The sequence below is a fragment of the Erithacus rubecula genome (genome assembly GCF_903797595.1).
Source record: "Erithacus rubecula genome assembly, chromosome: 3".
Classification (NCBI taxonomy): Eukaryota; Metazoa; Chordata; class Aves; order Passeriformes; family Muscicapidae; genus Erithacus; species Erithacus rubecula.
In genome coordinates this window covers 63,248,118-63,273,693 of record NC_136689.1, presented here as the reverse complement: position 1 = coordinate 63,273,693, position 25,576 = coordinate 63,248,118, and the positions used below count along the sequence as shown (strand labels likewise).

The 25,576-nt window shown below is 42.5% G+C and overlaps 1 protein-coding gene across 1 annotated transcript in view; it reads right to left on the bottom strand.

The window, feature by feature from the left end:
- Positions 1-968: 968 nt before the first annotated feature.
- The window catches only part of NEDD9 (neural precursor cell expressed, developmentally down-regulated 9), a 37,407-nt gene continuing 12,799 nt past the window's right edge, over positions 969-25,576 (bottom strand). Inside the window, exons 2-7 of the mRNA XM_079300826.1 lie at positions 22,286-22,726; positions 7,274-7,375; positions 6,304-6,405; positions 4,651-5,874; positions 4,241-4,330; positions 969-3,391 (exon numbers count right to left, since the gene is read on the bottom strand). Of these exons, the coding sequence (XP_079156952.1) occupies positions 2,900-3,391; positions 4,241-4,330; positions 4,651-5,874; positions 6,304-6,405; positions 7,274-7,375; positions 22,286-22,726 (2,451 nt within the window). The 3' untranslated portion in view covers positions 969-2,899. The remainder of the gene's footprint in view (positions 3,392-4,240; positions 4,331-4,650; positions 5,875-6,303; positions 6,406-7,273; positions 7,376-22,285; positions 22,727-25,576) is intronic.

The following is a 25,576-nucleotide window of genomic DNA, read 5'->3' as shown; positions in this document are numbered from 1 at the left end:
ACTGCATGGGGACACTGTGGCTTGAGGGAAGGGAGCAGAAGCTCTGGTTTCTATTCTGAACTATTTTATTTGTCTAGCCCCTTCTTTGTTGTTAGCTGACCTTTTTAAATTTAGCAGGGGAACAAAATTTAGCACTCTGTGGAAGCAGCCCCAGCTGTCCCCTTGCAAGCACGTGGTGAGCCAAATCAAGCACTTTGCTCACAAAATTTTAATTGCTCTTATGCTTCCTGGCAGAAATGCCTTTCATTAGCAGCCAAAAACTGGTGCAAGGACAGTGCCAGCTCTGGGCTTTCTCTCTCCTCATTGCACCTCTGGATGTTTGACAAGAGGTTGGGCAGTAAGTGCCTTGGCAGCAGTGAAATGTGCAAGTAACTTCTGGGAAAACTTTGTGATCCTTAAAGTCATGGGGCTGTTTCAGGTGGTTTGGGATGCAGCTTATGCAGCAGGAATACACACAATGGGGCAGGATTGTGACTCAGTGTGCTGTAGGCCCTGATAGTTGTATTTTGGACTTGATAGCTTGTCTAGCTGAGTTGTATAAATGCTTCACCTGCTGCTTCTGGACAGGCAGAGAAACTGTCTGTCCCTTCCTCTTAAACCCCCAAGTTCTCATTTCACTACATGCACTGACCAGTGAAAAGATGGAAAATGAGTTCCTCATTTTAGAATGGCTTTGACAGTATTAGCAAGCAGCAATACTTCCTTTTAATATTTTTAGAAGACTCTGAATACAAGAAAAAACAATACCAAGCTGCCCCTTTTTATATAAAAAAAGCTAATAATTTTAATAATTTCAAAATGACTCTCTACAAGATAACAAATGGTAATACAGGGTTGCAATAGAGGTTCTCCTTTGGAAAGCACAAACTATCAACATAACCACTACACTTGGAAACACATTTTCACTTCCTAAGAATATACAGAAATATACAGAATAAAAAAATGGACAAGGAAATCCAAAAGAATCCCAAACAACAATAGCACAAGACAGGTTCACACAGATTGCTTTTTGGCAACTGGTTGTAGGTTACAAAATCACAACTGCCCTTTCAGGATGTTGTACCAGGCCAAGCCTTGGAACCCATCCTGAGCCAGCTGGGATTGTGCTGGCTTCCACTGACCTCCCAGGTCAGTTCTCCCAGGAATGTTCTGTGCTCTGGAACCTTATAGTAGTGAAGAGGTGTCTTGCTCTAAGACATTACATTAAGGCTTCAGGGTTTCACACACTGCTGAAATGGTTCTAGGACAACAAATCCCATTTCAATAAGGCACATGTTCAGCTACAAAATGGGAAAGCCAGGAGTCAGGTAGAAGTGAGAAGTGCCTGTTTCTCAGATGCTACTGATCTCAGTGATCCAGCAAACTCTCGAACACATTAATGTGGGACTACCTTGAATTAATAAGGACATTAGTGTTTCTGCTTTAAAAATGCCAGAATCACCTGGAATTTTCCTGAGCTACTGCTCACTTTGAAGCACAGCTTTTAGGCTGGGAACCACAGGCAAAAGGTGTTCTGTGACTTATTTTTAGGGGGTACACAGACGGCAACGACGACAAATAAGATGATATGGGTTTTGGAGTGACCACCACACATGAAATTTCTAAAGGAGCCTAACATTCTACAAACAATTTTTAAAGTTAAAAATTTTCAATTTTTACACTGAAGATTACTAGGTGGGACTGTGCGTGCTTACTGATGGAATGGTCCATTAAAACAGGACATCATTTTTGGCAATAGTGTAGTGCAGTGAAGACCACCACCTACGCAACAGAATTCCAGAAAAAAAGCCCAGTAGTTGAATGGAAGTCAGAATTGCAACAGAAGCAATTAATTCCCAATAATATGTCCTAGAAAATTAAGTGCTATTTCTTCACCAAATTGTGTATATGCTATAGAGATGCTAAAATACCTGTTATTTCAAATTAAGCTCTTTTCTTTCCATACGAAATACAATTTGTATGTTAATCCTTCTGAAAGGGATTGGTATTTTGAAACATTCCTCATCCACAACCTCAAAGATGAACCCAATGGAACCTGGGATGCCCTCAGGATAACTCTGAGTCCATAAACAATAAGGCTTTCAAACCTGACTGTTAAATTAAATTGCCAATGCAAGGACATACAAAGTAAACATGTATGAAATTACATTGCTGGGAATCCATCCACGGTTTTGAAATCCCATGTTGCAGTTATTAGAAACAGAGGAAATGTGAATGCCAAAAGATATTAAATATATACAATTCTGCCTTCCTCCTTTGAAGGTCCTGCTTCTTACTTGGCCTAAAAATGCTTTTCTTCCAAATGCTGTATGCCTTGCTTGATATGTTGCTCATTGTAGCTGTGCATCTATGTTGGTCAGAATGACCAAATGTTTTACACAACAAAATAACATCAAGAGGAGTTAAACTTCACAGAATTAACCTATAGAAAGTCATTTCTAAGAAGGGAATGGAGTTCTATGAGAACCATTACACTTGCTTCATGGATTGCTACAACTAGGTTTCACAACCAAGAAGTCCATGCACCAGCATTAAGATGGAATGAAACAAAAAGAGTGCAGCATCCAGTTAACAAATATGCTGAGGAAACAGCCTGTATATACAAAAGATATGCACTGTTTACCCGACACATAATTTTTAAGGTGCTTAATTGATGTTTTAAGGAAGGTAGCAACATATACATATATGCTGTGTATACAAATCTAAATGTGTATGAAACATAACACAGAACCAGATAATATTCCCAGATCCCTGATTTGGTTAGACTCTCTAACACATAAGAATGTATTTAAAATATTTAATTAAAAATATCTAAAAAAAGATAACATTTACATAAAAATAGCTCCAGTTTGCAGCTGCTCTTCTGCTTTGCTGCTCACGGATTGGATTCTGCTGGGTTTCATAAGGACGCCATTTGGGCCAGGGAGAGTTTGAACAACTGTGCGTGATGCGAGAGCTCTGTGACTCGGTCCACCATCCTCTGCAGGGATGCTGTGTTGGGGTAACTCAAGGCAGCCGCCTTGGTGGCCAGAACAACGCTCTTGAGCAGCTCACACAGCTGGTTGCTGGAGTTCATCACCCTGTTGCACATGTCCTGAGTGGTCATTTGCCTGGCGAGCGTGTCCCCGATGAACACGAGTTTGTGAGCGCTCAGGATGATGAACTTGCTGTGTGCCACGAAGATCCGGGGGGGCTGGGAGGAGTTGACACAGCTGAAGAAGGCGTCGATGGCGTTGAGCAGGGAGCTGAAGTGAGTCTCGCACTGGTCCGAGTAGAACAAAAGCAGGCGGCTGTCGTGGGAGGTCTGGAGGGCTTGAGGGGGTTTCCATTTGGAGATGTCGTTCTCTACTGGCCTCGTGATCTCTTGCTCCAGGCGTTGAAACTGATGGATCTGGAAGGAAAAGCAAAAGCTCCCATCAGCAAGTATTCTCCTAAGATTTGTTATATATTATAATTTCACTTTGTGCCTCGGGACACCCCTGGGTATCCTGCACTGACCTTGTGCTAAGTAAAAAGGAACAGTATGTTTTCTAGGATCAACTGCTTTGACTACCGTAGATTCAAACATGCAGACTTCAGAAGGGAGAAACATCTAAAATACTTCATTTGCTTTAAAAAAACCCAACAACCCAAACTCCTGAATTTACAGGCTGTTGCTCATTTGGAGTATTCTGAAATCTCAAGTGATAGAGAGAGATCCAAGTGGCAATGAACTCCTACACAATATTTAAAAGGCTGTCATCTCTGTGGGATTTTGAGATGAAAACCCTTTCAATCTCACCTCCTCATTGCTGGTACAATTTTCTGCCATACGATATGGCAACAACATATTGAAGAATTAATATGAGGGGAAAGTGACAGCCCTCGATCTTGTGAACCTACTTTTTTTAGCACTAAAAGTGTTGTTCAGCACAATATTTAAGCTGACAGTATTGAAGTTCACTGAGCAGATGTGAAGGTGGCACATGTATCCAGTATGGTCCAGTGAATAAGGCCCTCTGGATGGAAGGTCAGGAAAGCCAAGTTCCCAAGCTGGCTTTGTGACTGACCTGTGAGACATCACAGAAGCTTTTTTTCTCTTCCGTGGTGAACTTTCAGAGTTTTTAACTTCTCTGCTTTTTACTTTCTGTATCCTTTGTACACTGCTATGGAAAGGGTCCCTCCTGCTCTATTTGGCCAGTGTTCCTTATGTGTGAGGAATGCTGCATTTCTGAGCAAATATATACCCAGGAGGACATACCTGATGGTGCTCTAGCTCCATTTTGCTCTGCTTGATGATATTTTCCTTTTCCAGAAGCTCTTTCTGTTGCCTTTCAAACTCTTCTTTCCCCTGTTTTGCATAAAATAAGAGACTGTGTTAAATCAAAACTGCTCCTGAGCTAAATGGCAGCTCACAGACCAAGAAAGAGGGTACTTTCTATTGGCTTTTTCACTGCTAGTGCACCACTAAGAGTACAGAAAATGATAGTGTGGCAGAGCAAAATCACTATTAGAAATCCAACAGTCCTATTTGACAGGAAATAATCACCCTGGTGAAATTATCCTCAAGTATGAATTAGCATGGCAATGGATTGCTGCTTTCCTGCAAGAAGCTTCTACAAAACCACAGGCAATTCCTCTCGTGCAGAGCAAGGTGTAGGGTTTACCCACCTGCAGGTGAACATAATCATAGTCATCCATCCAGCTCTTTTCTGAGCCTTCGCTGGTGGCACTGTAAGGGTGCTGGCCTTTGCTCAGGAGCGGGGGAAGGGAGCTGCAGTGGTTCTGTGCCTTTTCTGCATGTTGCTGCATCTGAGGACTGTCATACACACAGTCAGGAGCACTCATTACGTTCTCTGGCACGTTTTGGAAACGGGAGGTGCCCAGGGCCTGTCTGAAGAGCAGCTCTGCGTTGACACTGATGGTGGTGGTGAGCTGCTTGGCATCATCCGGGACTGTCCTCGCCACCATAACGAACCGGTCCAGGTCATCGCACTTGCCCTGCACTCTGTTGACAGCCAGCACATTCAAAGACCAGCTGTAGCTGTTCAAGTCATGACTGGTTTGGGTAAGGATCTGGTGAGAGTCCTCCAGCCTCTGCACCTCCCTCCTCATTTTGTTGAGGAGGCTGAAGTCAGGCAGGCAGGAGGCGTTGGCTGCCGATCCTTTGGCAAACTGGAGGTACTCCAGCAGCGACTGCTCCACCTTATCCACAGCAGCATGAATTGCATTGATGTGTTTCTCCATATACCCATAGGACCTCCAGTCTGGTGTAATGAAGGCTGTGAGGTGACTGACAGCCGCCTCCACCATCTGCTGGAGGCGATAAAGCCTCTCTATGGCGGTGTCTGGATCAAGGATTAGCCTTTTGTCCTGTGTAGTTGATGCTGAATGAGAAGAGTCTTTTGATGTCGTTGATGATGTGGACATGTTACTCCTCGTGCTTCCTGTGCTGGAGAAAGACAACCTATTCATCCCATCAGTCACATCCTGTAAGCCTTTATTGTCTTGGAGGACTGCTGGTGGCACATCATAGACACCTTCTCTTCCTTCTGTGATGGGACCTTCACTGAGTCCTGTCTGTTGACCTGGGAATGCAATTCCCCTTGGGGTATCATAAACATCCTTTTCCGGTGCAATTTGCTGTCCAAGAAAATGGTTTTGATGGTTTGTAGGGATGTCATAAACACCCTGTGTCTGTGTCATTCCACCTGGCAATAACAGGCTCTCAGGAGAAAATCTATTATGTTCTTTTCCAGTCACTTTGGTGATGGGAGGAGGAATATCATATACCCCTTCTGGTCTTACACCGTGGGCCACTGTAGATGAAAAGTCCTGCAAGTTTTCCCTCGGGACTGTATCATCTTGGCATGCAGATGGAGGTGCAGCATAGACCTGAATCACAGAAAACAAAACATGAAACCTTTGGCTAAAATAGTGAAATATTTACCATCTTCCATTTGGGATGGAAGATCTGCTATTGCCTTTCAAAGAGTCAGCTACTTATCTTAAGTTTGACTGAGAGTCAGTTTTAATATCTCACTTTTTATCACTCATCTCAATGCAAATTCCCATAAGCAGCAAAATCCAAAAAGGCAGCATGCTGCCACGAAGATAATGTAGGTCTAATTATCAATTTATAGTTCATAACTTTAATTTTGATGCACTGCTCCCTTTCAAGAATTTTAACAGTTTAAAAACCTAAGGAAGTATTTGAAGTACTGAATCTCCTTTTCCTTCAGGATCATACATGAACCCTTGTTAAAACATGTCCTTGGCCAGACATGAAAATACAGGATCTTGTGGAAACAGAGTAATGCTTACCCCTTTGGCAGGTGGTATGTCATACACTCCTAAAGCTTTTGCTTCTCCCATGGGAACTGGAAGTGTAGGCCCCTTAACCGATGTTGGGGGAATGTCATAGATCTGAAGAAAGAATAAATTGATTATAGAAACAAGTCACCTTGGGAAAAGCTCTGCTACTAGATGAATTTTCATAGTTTCTGTGTTTCCTCTCAGAAAGCTTGAACGTGACAGAGCTCTTCAGTTTGTTTTTTTTCTTTTTTCATATAGGAGAACATCTTGGATTTGCCTAGAATTTTGGACATTAGGAGGAAATGCACTGTTCTAGGTCTCCTCTGGGCAATGATGTGGACAGCAGGCTGGAGAGATGAAGCCATGGCTGACTTCCCTCCTCGAGGTAAATCAGGGTCAGCCTATTACAGACACCTCTTGGGGTGAACAGGCAGCACATGTGACCAGAACTGATCACACCCTTACATCCAGGCTGGTTGAGTTCCAGGTCCTGCCAGCATCCATTCTGTAAGTCTGTGGTCCTGGCTAAGGACTGCTGAGGGAGCTCCCCAGAACAAAGATACAGTACAAGCTCAGTGACATGGTGCAGCCAATAGATGGTGAAAACAACTCCCTGCATAGCAGCTGTTCATTTAGGCGATAATTTTACCCTTACTGAGTGAATTACTGTCAACTATAAAACAACAAAGTAAAAGGGAAAAAAAATGTTCCCAGGCAGCAAGTTTATTCTGTTCAGATATACTCTTTGATCAAAACAGAGAGAACAAATGGGACTTTTGCATTTGGTGTGCTGCCAAATCTTAGTCAACATCAAATAAAACTTTGAAATACGTCTGTGATCTGTGAATAAGCCACAGCATCTAATTAAAACATATTTTCTCTCTGAAATGAGAGAACTTGCCTCGCTCGTAAAAGTCTGGTAGAAATTCATCACCTTTTGTGCTCTGTCAGCCCTGCTGGCACTTTTATTGGTACCTACCCCTTGGAGAGGGCGAGCGGGGGGGATATCATAGGCATCCTTCTGGTGCTTGGAAGGGAATTCATAAACATAACCTTGTCCTGACCTGACTGGTGTTATTACCTGTGGGTAAAGGAAAAAGAGGAAATGTTAAGTCTCTGAGGATCTCGGCATGTTCTCTCCGTAACTGCACAGGGTATAAACAATCCAGTCCTGTTAGCATTCATGCTTCATTGTCAGTGTTAGTAACACCACTCTGCCTACCTTTCTGAGAGCTGAACACCCTAAATTCAGTGCTGGTAGCTACAAATGCACCATTTTTTCTTTCCAGAAAAGATGGATATGACTGTTTGCTAGTGCTCTACACTGTTTTCTATTTGTCAAGCACAGCTTCTGTGCAGGTCTGACAGCTCAGTCCTTTCTTCCATTGACCTCCCATTAGCACAGACCACACGAGGTGATTGATGGCTGCACCACCCACTCGCTGAGACCAGGGCTGTGTGCACTCATCCTACTAGGTGTGTGTCCCCACTCACTGACAGTCTTAAAATACTATATTTAGGCTGTGGGAGTCCATGCATTTGCTTGTAGAGATATTTTCCACCTACTCCAGCAGGACTCTGTGTGTTATTGTGCTCCACAGCACAACATGCTGGAGAACTGAATGAGTTGTGGTTTTGGAAATTCTTTACATAGAAATGCCACGCTTAAACCTTCCAAAGCAGGACATTCAATTTTGCTGTCTCTACTTGGTTTTTCTATGTTAGTGGCTAAGAGATGGGAAATGTCAAGCCATTCTTGAAGTGTATAATGCAATAACAGTCTCTGAAAAACAAGTAAGCTTAGAATTTACATTTTTTTACATTTTGTAAACCATCAACTACCATAATGACTACAAATAAAATCTGGTGAAAAATAAATTCCTTAAGTCTTGGACAGCATCTGCACAGCAGAATTTCAGCACAGTGTGGTATAAAAGAAATGTTACCTAACCCCAAAAGAGAGTTGGATTGGTAGTGGAAATGCTGACATCTTGCACCCTGCTGGTGCTACTTAGCTCTAAGAAAAAAATACAAATACTGTAACCCAAAGGCACAAAATGGCAAATTACATAGGCTTGTATAAGATGTGGCTTTGTACTCAGCTGGGGAAAATTTTGTACCAGAGCTACCTAACTCCTGAGAAATGTATGCAGGTCACACCAACAGCATTTCTACCCAAAGACTCAGTAAGGATCCCATGGCTGTTTTGGCTGTAAGGAATCCTCACATCCTGGCCAGATTTCACACTGAGTTTTTCTTGACTGAGGTCTTCAGGGAAAGTCCCTCATGCTAACCCCCTAACTCTTCTCTGCCACATTGACAACACAGGCTTTCCCTCTATTCACTTGCTGCCCAGCTTTGGCTGTGCAGTCTCTGTCCCAGTTCCATGCAGCTGGATTTTCCCCTGGGTGGGTGCCTGGCCAGCACCAGCACCAGTGAGCAGCCCAAGGCAGCACCAGCCCCTGCCCTGACTGTGGGGGCTGTGGGGAAAGGAGGAACAGCCCTGCCTGGCAGGGGGGGAAGACCATGGCTTTTGCAAGTGTTTTTCCTTGAATTAGCACAGAAGACCGGAACTGGAAGTGATAGTCTGCAGAGTGCTGTGTAGGAGAGAACTCCTGCTCAGTTGGGTGTGTGGCTAGTAGGGCTTACGTACATAGGGGTGTTTTTTTTGTAAGAATCTAAAAATATTACATTTATTCCTGTCCCACAGAGTCACCTACCTGCATTGTAAAAGGTATCTATGGGCAAAACTTTTAAGAAGCTCTTTCTGAAGTTATTAGAAGCTGCCCATAATGGGTCACTCCAGACAGTAGCCCTCCCAGGCCACTCTCATGTAATACTGGGATTATTCTGTTTGCCAGAGAAAATTCTAACTTGTGTCAACATCACTTCATGATTTTTCTGCCAGTGAGGGCTAGTGACCAGACCAGAATAGTTTGCCATATATATTTTGCATCCTTTTTTCCCTCAGCTGTATACTGCCAGTCAAATGCTTTCTACCCAAGTCAAGAACAGAAGGATTTGGTTTTAAGCCATGTTTACTCAGATGTTCCTTACAAGGGCTCCAAAATTACAACCATGGAGTTGCTTCAATGAGTCATTCAGTGTCTTAAAGTGATCCTCTGGGAGAACTGATAACGTACAGTAAAAACAAAGGGTTGTTTCCTGGATAGCCCATCTCCACCAGCCCTTCTGCTGCTGTGAACACTGTGGCATTAGGCTACTTGCTAATATGCTGGGAAACTGCCTGACCATCCCAGAGAACAGAAACAACAGGGTGTTCATGGCAGGCAGCCAGAGAACCCCTGCAGGGCTGGAAGCAGGAGGAATGGGGCACTGCTGCAGTTTGGCTCTGCTTCACCTGCTGCTCCTTGCCTAGGTGGACAATGCAGGACTCAGCATGTGTCAGGCTCCAAAAAGACAAATATTGGCTGCTCAGTGTGAAGTTTTTATACCCATTTGCTCAGTTTTGTTCTACACCAGAAACTGAATGACTGAAGTCCTTCAGGATAAAAGGAGGCTCAGGGGGAACCTTGTCACTCTGCAGCTCCCTGGAAGGTGATTATAGCCAGGTGGGGGTTGATCTCTCCTCCCAGGCAATGCCTGATAGAACAACAGGACACAGTCTTAAACTTTCCCAGAGGAAGTTCAGATGTTAGAAAAAAATTCTTCTCTGAAAGAGTGACTGAGCATTGGAATCATCTGCCCAGGGAGGTGGTAGAGCCACCATCCCTGGACATTTTTTAAAAAAGACTGGATGTGGCACTCAGTGCCATGGTTTAGTGGATTAGGAGGTGTTAGGTCACAGGGGGGACTTAATGATCTCAAAGGTCTTTTCCAACCTAGTTTATTCTGTAATTCTGTGATAAAAGGCACCACCATTCTCTTCTTGTTCAGACAATTGATCTCCATGAACAGTCACGTCCCTCTAATATAAAAAAGGAGTTGATCCAAGCAGCACAGGTAATAAGGCACAGAATCACAGAAGGCTGGAAAAGCCCTTCAGGATCAGTGGTTCCAACCATAAGCCCAGCACTGCCAAGTCCACCACTAAGCCATGTCCCTAAGCACACACAGGTAAACAAACACCTCTTCTCCTTACAGGTAAATTATGGTATTTTGCTTTTGTAACAAGAATCCCTGGTTGCGAAACAGATGCTATCCTTGCACCATGGAGCCTGGAACATGCATGGAAGAGAAGCTGGCTCATGTCCAGAACTTGCATAGAAATTCTCCCTCACTCTGCACACAGGAGTTCCATGCAGCTGCAGTTACTCTGGTAGCTCATCTTTAGAGGCCTTACCCATTTTTCAAAAAACTCCTGACGTACCAGATGCTGTATGAAAGACTTACAGTAGTCCAAGGGTGCTGGATTAATTTACTGTGCTGTGATAGAACCCTAAAATGCTACACTAAAGATGGACAACAGGAAGGAAATCAGTTTCACTCAGAACTGCAGCACTTTTTGTATTATCTAGACACTTTTGCTCTTTCCCAGACACGAAGCAGTGGTCAAGCAGTGTCACTACTTCATTTGGTTGAAACAAAACCCTGCTCTGGGTGTGTCTGGCTATTGTCAAAGAAAGTGAGAGGTTGAAGCACAAAATGCTTGATTCTGGGTATTCATGAGTAAAGTCTGCCTACAAGTGCAATTGTGGACAGAAGACCTGAGCTGTCTGCAGGGCTGTGTTTAGCAGTGCACTCTACTCACAGTGGCATTTATTTTTCAAACAAAAATGCATCAGATGCTTTTATGTCTGCTCTTTAGGCTTTCACAAAAATTATATGAAAGGCAGGAAATATTACTTTAAGAAAGCCAGCAACAACCAAGGTTTGGTAACATGAAAGAGCTTTTTTCTCCCAGTGACTTGGGTATATTTTCCTGTGTGGAGGATTATCATCCAGTAACAACATGCCATGAGCAATTTCACACCAAAATCTCCTGCAGATGATAATCTGGTCTGCACTGAGTACAAGAAGGTTGCCTGTTGTACCTCCACTCCTTTTCCTTCCAACACTTTTCATTAAGCTGGACTGCTTATTCCTGGTCACTTCAGAACAGAGCAGCTCATCACCAAAGCTTGTCTTGAGTAAAAATTTTGTAACAGTAATTAAAAGAATGGCCACACTACTTGACAAAAGGAAAATGTGGGGCATTTGTTCTGACTCTCATGACCTCACATGGGACATCAGGACATGGGGTTGCACTGCTTCTTCTGTCTAAGGAAAAGAGAGGTAGCTGGGCAGATGGAAGTATCAAAGATACCAAATCCAATCAGAAGTAACTTTTGATTTTGGATATTTACCCACAAATATATTAAATTAACTTGCTGCTTCTGAATGAGATGCTCAGCCCTTCCAATGCATTGTTGGACAATTTTTAATGGTTTTGTTTTTGATGGTAGTTTACTTTTGAAGATGAATTTAGAAGGAAGGAGCTGACTGCAAAGGAAACGTTCCACATTACCCACTCCTAGAACAGGGACAGCAGCCCCATCTGACACTCAAAAATTTATTTTCTAACAAATGTCATTACACTTCATACCTCAAGAGGATTATTTTTCCTTTTACCTCTTCTCTCTTAAGAATGCCTGTGGTCATCCAAGTATAAAAAAAATAATCCTGCATTTCAAACCAGCAATTTTCCTTGTTTACGTGTTAAAGGAAACAGATGGTGTTCCCACAAACTATCTAGCCCAACATTCTCAAAACACTGTTAACCACTTAATCCATGCAGAGCAGCTAACAGGCACCAGCTTTGGCTCTGGTGAAACATGTAATGAGCCTTCAAACTTTCAGTACTGCAAAACAAAGACAACCCAGCAGAAAGTTTGTTCTGTTCTTGCTGAAGACCACGCTCTTCCAAAAGCAATTACTTGGGCCTTTTCCATGCCAATGGCATGTCCCTAACCGAGAAAAAAGAGCTGAATGTGCATGTACTTTACAAAATATCCAGTGCTGTGGTTCATTAAATCCCAGTTTACTAAATATAGGGGGAGAAAAACCAACATTCTATTTCTTTCAGGATTAAAATGCATGTTAGGCTGCAACAGAGAACATTCCTAACTACGGCAACAAGAAGACCATTCTCATGCTTACAGCAGATACACAACACTGTAGTTTACATTGTTTCACAAGGACAAAGAGCAAATAAACCTACTGAAGCAAACAAAATTACTCTGAATTCATAGCAGTACCGTGGAGGGCAGAATTTGGCCTGTTCTCATGAACTCCAATTTCTATATGCAGAATGATGGGAAACAAGTGAGTTTTACAGGTGACAGAACTGATCAGAGGTATGCCATCTCTACAACACCCTGCCCCACCCAAACCACAGGCAGAGGGGAGCTAAAAAGGGCAGCTTGGTATTTCCAGGTATGGCCTCTCAATCCCAAGAACCCACTGCTGCCTGCTGACTGCATTTAAATAGATTTTAAATAGTGCTTTTTGAAGGTGGGAAAGAGGGGACATACATTTTAAATCAGGACAAAGAACTATTAAAACATATTTCAGCCCAGGATGCTCTCCTCTTCACCCCATGGGCAGGGCTCAGCAGCTGATGGGTTACCCTGGGATGAGTTCTGCCCTGGAGTAAAGCCTGGATGTGGGAAAAATTAGTCAAAATGAGTGTAAGGAAATGGAAAAAAAAATCATGTCTGCTTACTGTTGTAAATAGTTTCTGTAAATTCAATATGAAGCCCTAATTGTTGAAATTCTGTTCTTGAGATTTTTAAGTGGATATATAACAGCCACCTGGGCTCTCTTAGGCTTGTAACAAGCATAAAATAGACAAAGAGAATATACAGAAATAACAGAGAGAATTAAGGGGAAAAAAATTCCCTAGTCTCTAGAAGTCCTAGACTTTGGCAAGGCAGAGGCAGCAACCATTGAATGATGTCAGATCAGGCACTGAACCACCCCTTGGCCGTTCTTTCTGTTCTGCTGTAGGTACTTAGAAGCCATGTGTGTCTCTTCAAATGTTTTGAGGATTTTTCCCCCCCTTGGGAAAGGTTCAGTGGCTAATCTGAACTGCAGGAAGGTTGGGTTAAAAGACAGAGACAGGTAATTTAGGTATTTGAAAGAACCTGGCCAGCTGGCTAAAACTGTCATTTTTACAGAAAGCACATAGTGATTCCACTCATGTCTTCTGCAAGCTGAATCAGGATTCCCAGTGTCTGATAATAAATTTCCTGACAGTAATACCTACTGTATCACTTGCTGTTGCCTGCTCTGAAAAAAAACAATCAATCATGCTTTTATTGACTTACTTGCTGTATACAATAACATACAGTGTATTTCCCTGCTGCCAATGAGTAAAGGTTGGCATTTCACATGTGCTAAGGATACTCTTATCAAGGTTTGGGTTTGCAAATTGCTGTAAGTTTTGAACTCAGAACACTTTATTTTAATCCAAATAATGTGAACATTGGGCCACTATAAAATGTTCTGGTGTAGTATTTTCTGCCAAGACTGAGCTGTTGGAGAGCTTTGATCGAGTCTCACAAGCTGAAAGAGACGGGAGGAAGTCTGTAGAGGAATTTCTTCTGATGCACTGGACTTGCAGCTCAGCTATGAGTTGTTCTGAGTGCTATGCCCAAATGTCTGTGCCAGGCAAGAGGAAACTGTCAGCAATGCCTGTACCATTTTCTGAGCTGAGCTGTAGGGGTGGCAGAAAGAGATGCAGCTCCCGGGCGCTGTGACACCTCTGCTTGTCTTTGAGTGGGTGCTCACCACGGGTGAGCATTTCTTAGAATATTCAGATGTGTGAAGATAAGAACTCCTGACAAATACAGCCCTGACACAGAACGGATTTGTGTCTTGATGCTGCTTACATCTTCAAAAAAAATGCTCATTTTCTTCTACACTTCATCTCCATTTGCTGTCCAAGACCTACACCCATGAAGATTCTGCTGTAAATGCTCTCAAAAGGTAAAGCAGGTCAGGATGTCACTAATTCACAGTGTGTTAAATTAAAAATGCTTAACTCTGCAGGCTCAGGCATTTAAACAGAAACTTTTAAATGTGCCTATGAAGTGCCTCATCAGTACATGTCCAGTCTTAAAAAACACTCCTGTGGTATTGTCATGTAAAAAACAGCATGTAATGAAAATGGGTGTTAAAATTTTGAGACTCTATTATTTCAACAAGACTCATACAAGTTTTGGGTTGTGAGTTTTGAAGATACAGAGCACAAGCTGTTAAACAAATGTAAGAAAAAGAATGTGACATCACAAACTAGCCTGGATTCACACCCTCACTGCTGGTGAGAAGGGTATAACCAACTGCTTTGCAACCAACTGCCAACTTAATCCTGACTTTTTAACTTCTGGTGTGACCTCGTCCATTAATCAGTACACAAAATTAGGGTCATTACACTATTTTTAAGTTTGGGGTTTTTTTTCCCCTAAATCTGAAATGCAGGTCTATAGTCTTTCCAAGCAATTAAAAAAAAAATTGTGGAGTTACATAAATGTCCTAAGCTCTGATTAGTATAAAATGACAAGGCTCTATGAAGTGTGGTGGAATAGTGCTGAACTTGCATTAGCTGTAGCATTAGATGATAGTGTTGAATTTTTTCTCACTGATATTCACGATTGCAAACTAACTGCAGATAAAAAGGTCTGTATCTCCACATCTTCCTAAATGAGCTGTACAAAGCACCAAAAAAATCTCAACAGCTCTATCACTGGCAAGATCTGATTGGGTGTTTTCATTTTCTTTTTTTTTAATGATGTTTTCGTGACATGATCCTGCTCTCACACCAGCTCTGGGGCTTTCTGCCAGTTTTGTTATGAGCAACATTTCTGCTTGCTCCAGTGGAACAGGCTTGCTGCTGGCTGCCCTTGAATTGCAAGGCTGACTGGGAAGGGGTATTTCCAAGATTCTGGTAAGAGTCATTCTTGCTTACAAAATGTAATTAAAGAGAGTCAAACTAATGCTTCTGAGAATGTCCCATTTTTGAGAGGAAGAACAAGAGAGATGAGCAAATCATATCATTCCTATTAAATTATCAGCATTTTTAAAGGAGTGTGAAGAGGAGAGTTGTCCAACATTCTTGATAAGAGTTTTACTTGTGTCATGTCATCTCCATGACAAATACTCATATTTAGGCAGACAGAGACATCATCATTTTTGCATGCATTGGCCAACAGAGCTAAAAAGCTGATGTGTTACAGGACTGGTGATAGAACAGGCATGAACTCAGAAATAATGTCTATGGATGGGTCTTACAGAGAAAGAATCCCCCCAAAATTATTGTGTGCTAAGTTTTAGTGGAGAAATATGCATGTCTGGGAAAGCATTCTCTGGAAAACTGTGATTAAACCTGAGCTGCAGTTGTGGCAAAACCCAGCATCTCAGCATTCAGGTCTCTTGTCCAAGGGTATCTTGCCTTGGCCATCCCAGTTTGTCTAGTCTCCCCACTTTGTCACATGAAGAACCAACTGCAAACCAGTACTCATTTTCTGTGCTGGTAATACTTTCCAAAGACAGAGGCCCAAATTTAGGGCAAGTGTGGCAGAGGAGGAAAGGAAAGAAAGAAAAAGGATGAGGTGCTAACACAGGTAGGGCAGAGAGTGTCTACCTGTGAATTACATGAGATCCTAAAGGCTCACAAAGAAAAACCAGTTTGGTTCAGTTCATACAAATTTGAATCTTTTGAGGTGCTTAATTTTTTTTTTCTGTTATTTCTTTCCTCCTATATTTAATATATTTAAATTTCTATTTAAATAGAAATTTAATTTCTAGACTGGAGGGGGAAAAGCTTCATTTGGGAATTGTAACAGGGTATTTCCATGACCTCTTGTTTTCCTTCCTTTAAGACATTTCTCAGAACAGATCCTTCCCTGTCAACAATTTCAGTTTTTGTGAATCGGCATTTCCCAGGGGGCAAAAAAATGGCTGAGACGAAGCACTGCCAGAGAGTTTCAATTCCACAAGAGTGTTCTCAGAGGTACACTTGGACAGAAACAATAGAAGTGCCCCTAAATCATTTAATTTGGGAACTACTCTGCTGAGACAGAGAGGCAAATAAAATGTTCCAGGAGGAAGAAGCTTGATTTGGTTTTATTTGATTTGATTGGATTTGACTTGTAGAGGTTCTCTGGCTCTCAAGCTGTATTGGCTCAATTTCTGTATGGGTATCTCAGGGCAGCTGTACAGACAAGTGCTTTAGTAAGTGGTGTTTAGATTAGCACAGCTTGCTTTGGCAAGTTTATGGAAGGCACAGACACCTTTTAAACAGATATAAACTCCATCCTTAATTGTTTTTTCCATTTGTATCATAATGACCTCAGCCATGACTGACTGTGTGTATGTAAAAGCTGTGATGGTAAAACCCAATGGGAATATACTACTGTCTTTTAAGGATTAGGGATGGACTGGCTTATGGAAGAAGGCTCCTGTCTCCTAAGAACCTAACTACCTTAATTTCACTTTGCTCCCATTTTAACAGTCTGTTTGGGGAGAAAGATTAATTTAGATTTATGTCAAAAAAAAAAAAAAAGTAGATGCTATACTGCCATTGCTATATAAAAAAAGAAAACTTGAAATGTTTCATGCAAACATATGGAATTATGATATTCTGATGCTAATTAGTCATCCTCCAAATAAAAACATGTAAAAAATCATAGAATGCCTGCCAAGACTTTAGATTTCACTAGGACTGTACTTTCTGATGGCCAGCAACTTGTCTTCATCTACTAATTTCCTATCTCCAGAAACCACACTTCCTCCTTATGATGAGATTCATTTTCTGAATAATCAGTTTTCCACTCATGTGGAATGTTTTTTTTCTAAAATGCTCTGCTGCTCTGCTTAGGATTTAGTACTTAAGGGCAATTTAGATTACCCCAATTTGGTGTTTTGTTTCAGACATAGCCAAAGGTTCAGTTAGGTTTCTAACCACCAAGAAAGAGCCCATAAGCTTGCATTTTTCTTTTATTATTACTATTGTTTTACTGTTTTTAGCAAAGGTTTGATCCTGCTCCTGTGCAGACAGATTTGTGTCCCTGGAGACCTCTTGGTTATTGGATGAGATTGCAGGACTGGCCTTTTTTTCTGATACTCCAGGGGAAAAATGCACGCCTCTGGTCTACAAATAGAAGTGATGAAAAAGAGCCCTGTGCTCAGGGAGGAACAGGGAGTAATGCTGAGCTCATATATTTGCTCAGGCTAATAAAATGCAGTCTTTTACTTGAAATACTTCTCTACAAATCACATCAGTCACTAACTATTGCTTACTCTGCCTTGTGGATGAGGGATTAACTACACTGACTTTTTATCAGTAAAATGGTTGTTCTCCTATTACCGTCCCATGGAAAGTTACAAGTGAAACTCCCGAGCCTAAGAAAAGGGCTGTGTGCTGTTTTAACCACTGAGCTGGCATTTAATTTGAGGTGTTTTCATCCTTTAGAGCACACTTTGTGAAAGCCAGCCCTGAGTGCTGAGGTATGTGTTACCATTCCTGCTGCACTCACCAAACTTCCTGTGTGTTCAGCACTGAAGCAGTATTTTGTTATGAGGGATACAAATCCCTAAAGCAGAGCTTGTAATGTGAAAGCAGAAGAAAAGAGGGACTGTATGATCACTGTTTGGGCCACTTATAGAAACCCCATCACAGGAAACTGTGGTATTTCAGGCCTGAGGGTAAATGGGGACATTATCTTGGAATGTAAATACATTTTACTAACAAACTGCATAACACTAGATATGATCCCATTCCCTCTGATAACAAATAACTCTTTACTGTGCTTAATGCTTTCTCTTCTTACTTCACAAACATGAAAATAGCAAGAAAAAGAAGACAATAATGGAAATGCAGGCTTGTTTCTGGAATAAACATCATAAAGAGCCATTTGTTTCTTCCCAGCTAGGAAAGTACTTGTGTAATTGGAAGGAAGAATGTCATAATGTGGCTAACTGCCTCCTGCTACTGAAGTCTGTGCCAGAATTGTCAGGGTGGTGCTGCTTGTGGGGTGGTGTTTCTCGTGCATTGAACCAGCATGACTCTTAACATAAACAAAAACCAGGGAACAAGGTCCATTCCCAAAGCCATGGTTTACCCAAAACTCCTGCTGAAGGCAGGGACCTCTTGATAAAGGCAGAGACAGTAGGATGGCAGGGTGTGAAACCCTTGGTTTATCAAGGACATGTTTATACTTGGAAATAGGCCAGGGATGGAGATGAGTTCCTTCCATATTCCGCTCTATCCACTTGTAAAAGGTGGATAAATCTGAGTGTTTCCTGAACTACAGCGTTCCAGTTCACACAGACCAACAAACAAAAAAGGAGATTTGTTCCAAGCTGGCATTAATCTCTCTTTGCTGGAGTTGGTCAGTGCCTTGTGGGAGCTGTAGTTCAGGGCTGGGAACTCCCACAGTGCAGTCTCTTCCCTGGTCAAACACCTGTCTCATTCTGTTTTGTGCAGTTTCCTTGATCAACAGTTCTCCTGAAAGCTCTTGGTTTCTACAGAAAGCTGTTTTCCAACAAGGAAATAATTTCCTTAATTTTTTTGGTCAATGCTAGTTTCAGGATGGCAGGGACAGCACAACAGATCAGCTAGGGGAAACACTGAATCAGAAAATGAGTGTTTAAATCATGCAAGTGACTTTTTGTTTTTCATGTGTAGTTTTCCCTACTTCAAAGCTTAGGTGTGAACTAATGATTAATCACAGATGCAAAAGAATCTTTGTGCTTTGACAGCACCTTTCCCAAAGGATGTTCTCAAAGCAATCCATACAGAACGAGTTTCCTCATAATTAACCCACATATTTTGCAGATGAGATGCAAAAGCACTACTCAAGACTGTGAAAATTCTATGACAAGGATAAAATCCAGGTTTCCTGAATGTCAGATTTGTCTCAAGTCTTTTTCTCTTTGCTGGCTGCAGCAAAGGAGAGTAAGTTCCAAGGCAGAGAACAGAAAGAGGGAATAAATTCTAAGATCAGCTTTCACCTCCTTATGCTCCTCGGATGCTCTCCACACTTTGGGGTGGAACCATTCTGTGACTGAACTTGCAGCAGAGCTGCAAAAGCCTGGGGCTGACCAAGGCTAACTTTAAGCCACCCCTCCTTATCTCTGTCACTGGTGGAGCGAGTTCTAGAAGGTGCTATTTTTATTTGATGGAGGGAGCCAATACAGCTCTGTTGTCAGCAAGTAGAATCAATTAATCACTGTAATTACCTGCCTCAGGACTCCTTTCTGACTCCTCTGCCTTGCTGGCTGAGGAGATGGGTTACCTCAGCACACTTAATGACATGCCTGCTGCTGATTTACTGCTGCTCCAGGCTAGACAATTCCTGCCTGACAGCAGCTCCTGAGCCCTGCCTGCAAAACCTGTACAGCAGCCAAGCCACACATTTGCACAAGGGGAGCAAGCAGACACGTGCAGAAAGGGAAACACAGAAACTGCTGCTGGTCCTGCTCAGAGCAGAGCCCAGAGGACACAGCTTTCTTCTCTAGCTCCTGCGGTGGGAAGGGAGAAGACTTGCATACAGCAAGAACTTGCAGCAAAACCCACCAACATCCTTCAGACCAAAATGCACAGCTTGCAGACCAGCTGATTCTGCTGATGGAAGGAGGCAGAGTGGCTCCTTTAAGCCTTTGAAGCAGGTGTCACAAGTCTGAGAAAAGGTATTATTCACTTTGGAAGACAAAGCAAAGGGACCCCAAATCAAATCTTCAAGATGCCCAGCTTTCCTTAGTATTAAGGATTGTTTTTACTGATCCCTAGAGGAGGAGGATTTGGAGGGCAGACTGTTTGCTCATACAAAGGAGACAAGTGCTAAAGTGCTTCCCTTTAATTAGGCTTTTCTTTCACAAAGGCATTAGCAGAGAGTTGCAGCTGCAGCTGTAAAAAAGCAGCTTGGCAAAGATGGGGATGATAAAGAATGGAGTAGCTTTACCTCAGACATCTCCTTCACTAATAAGTTGTCTCTTTCCTGCCAAGGTTTCAATCCCAATGGGCTCCTTTTAATGCACAACTGAACAATTCCAAGGAGCAAGAAATAATCTACCTCTGATCAAAGCAGGATGCTGCCATTAGGTTTGCCAGCCACTAATGCAACATAATGAGACTAAGGACTCTTAAATAAATTTAAGTCAGGACTAGAACAAGTAGCAAACATTGGCTAGGGTTAAGCAGGTTGGTATTTACTTTAATTGAGGATGAAATGCTTTATAAATGTGTGTATTATTTTACAGTGAGCAGCATAGCTGGCCTGTCATGCGTTGCAAGGAATTAAACAAAAACAAGCTACAACTCTGACAAATAAATAATTTTTTAAAGGGGACTTGAATTCAGAAAAAAATCATAATCAAGGTTGCTGAAAAAAAAATTAGGCAAAAACTTGAAGAAAACAGATGCTTTACAGCTTCTGATTTTTGTATCTCAACAAGAACATTGTACAAAACTAAAACAGAGATTTCAGAATCTTAGTGTTCCAAGACTTTCAGCACAGTCCTAGCAGCCAGCAGGTCTATGCAGAATGTTCTGTTATTTTCACGGGAGCTGGAGAGTGTGGGAAGAGGGAGAAGAAGTCCCTAATCAGTAGGAAAATTCTGTGTGGAGTAGAAACACACATTCATTATGCTAAGCAAACTATCCTGATAGTATTTAGGCAAGTCAGGTACTAAAATGAAGGTACATAGTGCTCGGTCCAAACTAATACCTTGGGCTTACAGACCTTAGTGCAGATCTGCCGTATGGTGCATCTCCTGTGCAACCTCAGGCATCTCTGAACAGTGAGTAACAGTAAAATGTTTCCTACAGCCATAGCCTAAAATGGGATCTCTTCTGAGCTGCCCCATCAACAGGCTTTTTACCAGGTGCCTCACTATTACTTTGGAGGGCATCCACTGTGGACAGGCAAACAATACTGTCCCTGGAAAACATTTCAATGTATGTAGTGTATGGAAAGAAGAAAATGAGAGAAAATACATGGGAGTTATCAAGAAAACCCATGTAATTGCTCCAACAAAGCTCCTATCTCTGCCTGTGCAGCAAGTGCAATTTTCTCATATTATCTTCCTGCACAGCCTATAAAGCATAACTATGGAAAAGCTGAACAAGCAAACCTCTTTATAAATTGACTTGGAATGTTATAGAGATCTTTCTCTCTTGCTCAGAATGCAAAAAAAAATCCATTTATTCTTATCAAGGAAAATGAAATTATAACAAGGAAATAAAAGCATTAGAATTCGTCTTCCAAAGGCCTGATATGAAAAAGGCTGACTTGTGGGTCATGTGGGGGGAAAACACAAAACAGACAGTCTTGCCAATCTAAATGAGATGAAAGTTTAAACCAGTAAAGAATTTGCTGAGAGAGCCTTTATCTGCTCACATAAAATGGATATTAATGGTTTGCTTTAAGCTGCAAAGGTAAGGAGGATGCTGATATCTGGAGCTGTTGAACTGGGAATGGAGGGACTGAAAGAATTTTTTTTTGGCTTTGTAAAACTTCCTTCCTTGGGTATCTTCCTTAATCCTTTTCAATCATCAGGGTACCTGTCAGGTATCTTGTGAAGGTAAAATGAGGGAGTGGCAGAAGATGGGGAGAATTTAGGAACAGCAGGAATAAGGGGGGACCCACATAATGCAGTAATGGCTGCATCATGGAGCTGCTGCAGCTCTCACTTTCAACCAAGAAATTTAACTGTAGGCAAACACCAAGTGCATTCTTAAAAGGCTTAGGTTTAGTATTAGAACTCCCTCATTATCAAGTACGACCCTTGTCACATCAATCATTGACTCCTCTTTGCAGTTTAGACCCTCTGGGAGTGCTCCAGCAGGACAGTATATAATTTTTAATTTAACAAAAATTACTTGGGCAGATGACATAACCGTTCATTAATAAGTAGGAGGGTTTATCTTGCTGCAGCAGCTCTTTTGAACATATAAAGTGATGAGAGACTCAGAGGAGCCTGGATCACACACTTCTCTCAGCACAGGTGAGCTCCTTTGGAGCAATGAAGTAAAAGCAAACGCACACACCTTGTTAGTCACAGCTGGACCATCGACACACCTCTGCACAGAGGGTGGCACCTGGTAGATGTCTTGTCCCAGCAGCCCATGGCCAGTGGGAATCTGGTAGATGCCCTGGCTGCGGTGGGAGGGCGGCACTTGGTAGACAGGGTCCCGTGCGGCGGCGTGCGCGCCGGGCGCCGGGCAGAGCTTGGGGAGGCTGAAGGGCTGGCTCCCCAGCGCCGAGCTGGCCACGTCCTGGCCAGAGGGACCGTCCTGCACCACGGCGCCCACCAGCAGCTTGACGCGGTTGCCGGGGACGATGCCCTGCCGGCCGTGCAGGGAGCAGAGCCACCAGCCCTCCAGGCCCTCGGTGTTCTGCTCGATGACCGTCAGGATGTCCCCCTTGCGGAAGGCCAGCTCCTCCGCGCACTCGGGCACGTTGTCGTACAGCGCTCTTGCCATGAGGTTCTGCGGGGAAACAAAGGCGAGAGCGGCACATCAGCCAACAGCCAGAACGCTCCTGTGTCTTCAGGCACATTCTGAGTGATAGCCAACACCAGAATTTGAAAGAGAAGTGTGCAGGAAATCAAAATAACATGGAAAATCATACAGCACGGGATTGCTCCGTCCCAAGCTGGAAAAATGAGAGGTTTATGCTTTAGCAACACTGCTAGTGATACATTTTCCAGCAACAGCGGGTCAGATAGAAGCTCTTTATATTGGCCTAGTCATCTGAACAGACAGAAAGCCAGGAGAGTTCTGCCCCTGGCACTGAGGTGCTCTTCGTGTGAATGAGGGGATTGTACCTTCACCTCTTGACACTGATTTCCCTATAAATGTGCTCTGTGTACTGCTACAGCCATCTAGCAGCCATTAAAAATAAACCTGAACAAGACTCACAGGGAGTGAGTAATCCAGAGTAGTTTTTCCCAAACATTTTTACATTTGTGGGGTCCCAAAAGACTTTCCATGGAGGTGGAGATCCCATTACTGTAAAGACAGCAGCCTGGCTTTTTTTAGCTGATACCTGCAGGTGCCTTAAAATGATAGATCTGTAGACCACCTGTTAAGAAAAGCTGTCTAAAACATTACAGGCTTTGAGCTACAATGCTCATCTTTGCATTTGTGCCTTCTCACTCTCTGCAAACTTCTTCAGGGGCACAGCACAGCAGTAGCTTAATAGGTAAAACACTTCCTCACCTGCTGCCTCAAAACCACCGCCAAAAAAACCCCAAAAGCAAACCCTTCAAAACAACTTCAAAGACCACGATTTCTCTGAGTTCCACCTTCTGTAGAAAGGTCTTAAAGAGAAAAATATAATTTTAAAGAAATAATGTCCCCAGTGACCCCAAGTGGGGTCATGCCTGTGCCATGAGGAAAGCAGTGCCCATCTCTGTGGGGCAAAGAATGTAAGAATGTAGGTATCAACCAGCACCATAAAGAGCCTCTGTGTGTGATTTAAGGGGAGCCTCAGGGCAGCCAAGGAGTGTCTTTGACTTGTGTCAACATACTTTAAGCACTCTTAGGTGCATTTTGCTTGATTCTGTCAAGTGGAGCAGTACCACAAGGGAACTTCACATAGCTCTACCCCCAAGCATTTGCCCAATGTTTCAGGCAGGCTTTGCAGCTTACCCTGACTTCTGTCCTGTTGGGGTTCTACTCCCAGCAGTACCTCTGCTAAGAAGCTTTAAGCCAGCTCTGAGCTGATGTAAGATTGTTGGCTGTGATAATAAGATAATAAGAACCACCTCCTCTCACAGATGGAGCTACCTCCCTTTCCTTTCTTTGCAGACCTCTATGGCACATCCAGTTCTGAGTAACTGGCCAAGGTATTCAATGGAAAGTAGGCAGGCTGTCTGCACTAACATTCTTGGACCCCTCAAAAAGGCCATGAAGATTTAATTTCTTGGCTCTGGTGATATTTCCAGACGTGTTGGAAACAACTGCTCCATGACTGCCTGATTTTCAGTGAAGGCGGTCAGCAGAGATGGTTATAATCTAATTGTAAGCACTTGAAAAAATACACAGAGCCCTGGATCTGGAGTGTTCAAGCTGAAGTATTTGGATACAGTACACAAGCTGAAATGGTGCTAATCCACAAAAAAGGATATGCAGCTGTCTTAAAGATTTATCTTTCCAATGTCAAAGGCATAGTGTCAAGTAAAGTTTAGTGTTTTTACCTGTCATATTTATCCTCCTCCTTGGACATATCAGAACCTTTTTTTAAATCATCCCTCACTTGTTATATCTTTCCCTATCGACACGCGGATGTTTTCCCATCATTCCTGTGCTTGAGACAGAGGCTTCCATTTGACCTTGTGCAGTGTAGCAGGTTGTGTGCAGGGCTGACTGGTGGATGGAAGGGTTGGTAAGCTCAGATATCACATAAAAGGTAGGTGAACTTGCATTTCCCAAGACATGCAGTGTTGAAATGGGGTGAATGAGATCAGTTTCCTATTCTCTGAATGGGAGATCAGCTTTCAAATGTATGAGAAACACTGGCTTTGCCTTTCATCAGCATCATTAGTGAGGCTGGTATAAATTAAGCTTTGGCTTGAAAAAGCAGGATTGCCATTTTGAACTCCCATGTAAAACAGCAGCACTGGGGCCCACCATTCCCTCTGATGTATGTCTACTCAGCTCATCAGTCAACAACACTAAGATATCAGAAGAATATAGATAAAGCAGGAAGCAATTTTTGTCCATGCCTTGGCAGGACTGTAAAACTATTATTTAAGCATGGTCAAAACCAATGGTCTCTTCTTGACTGCTACCTCTATGCTCTTGTTGTGTCAGCCAGGCTACTTATCAGAACCCAGGAAGCTCAGAAAACAAGAGCCCCTGCCTAATCTGAATATTCAAGTTAATCTCTTATCTTTCCACATTTCTCTCTAGCATGTCTTTCACAGGGGAAATCTGCTAATGGGACTAGAGCCTGTGCAACTTACAGAAGACTTTCACAGAAAAGTTGTTTAAAGGAGGAAGATTACAGCTGGCTGGATGGAAGCACAAACCACAAAGGCTAAGTCAATGATAAATGTGTATTTTTTCTATATTTTGGTGTTCAAAGGTATTTGAAAAGCTTAATTAGCTTCTACAGCAAAGCAATTCTTAGAACAAAGCTGAAATGGTGGTAGAATTAGAGCAGACAAAAGTTCCCATGTGAATTTTTTTCCCAGTTGCTCATTATCTCTGTCCCAGTGACCTTCTCACCACCTGGCGTGCAGCATATTAACACTTTCTAGATGTGCTTCAAGAACTTCTTTGCTGCAAACAGCTTCAGATTCTCATTGTCAGTGTTAACTCAGGCACCAGAAT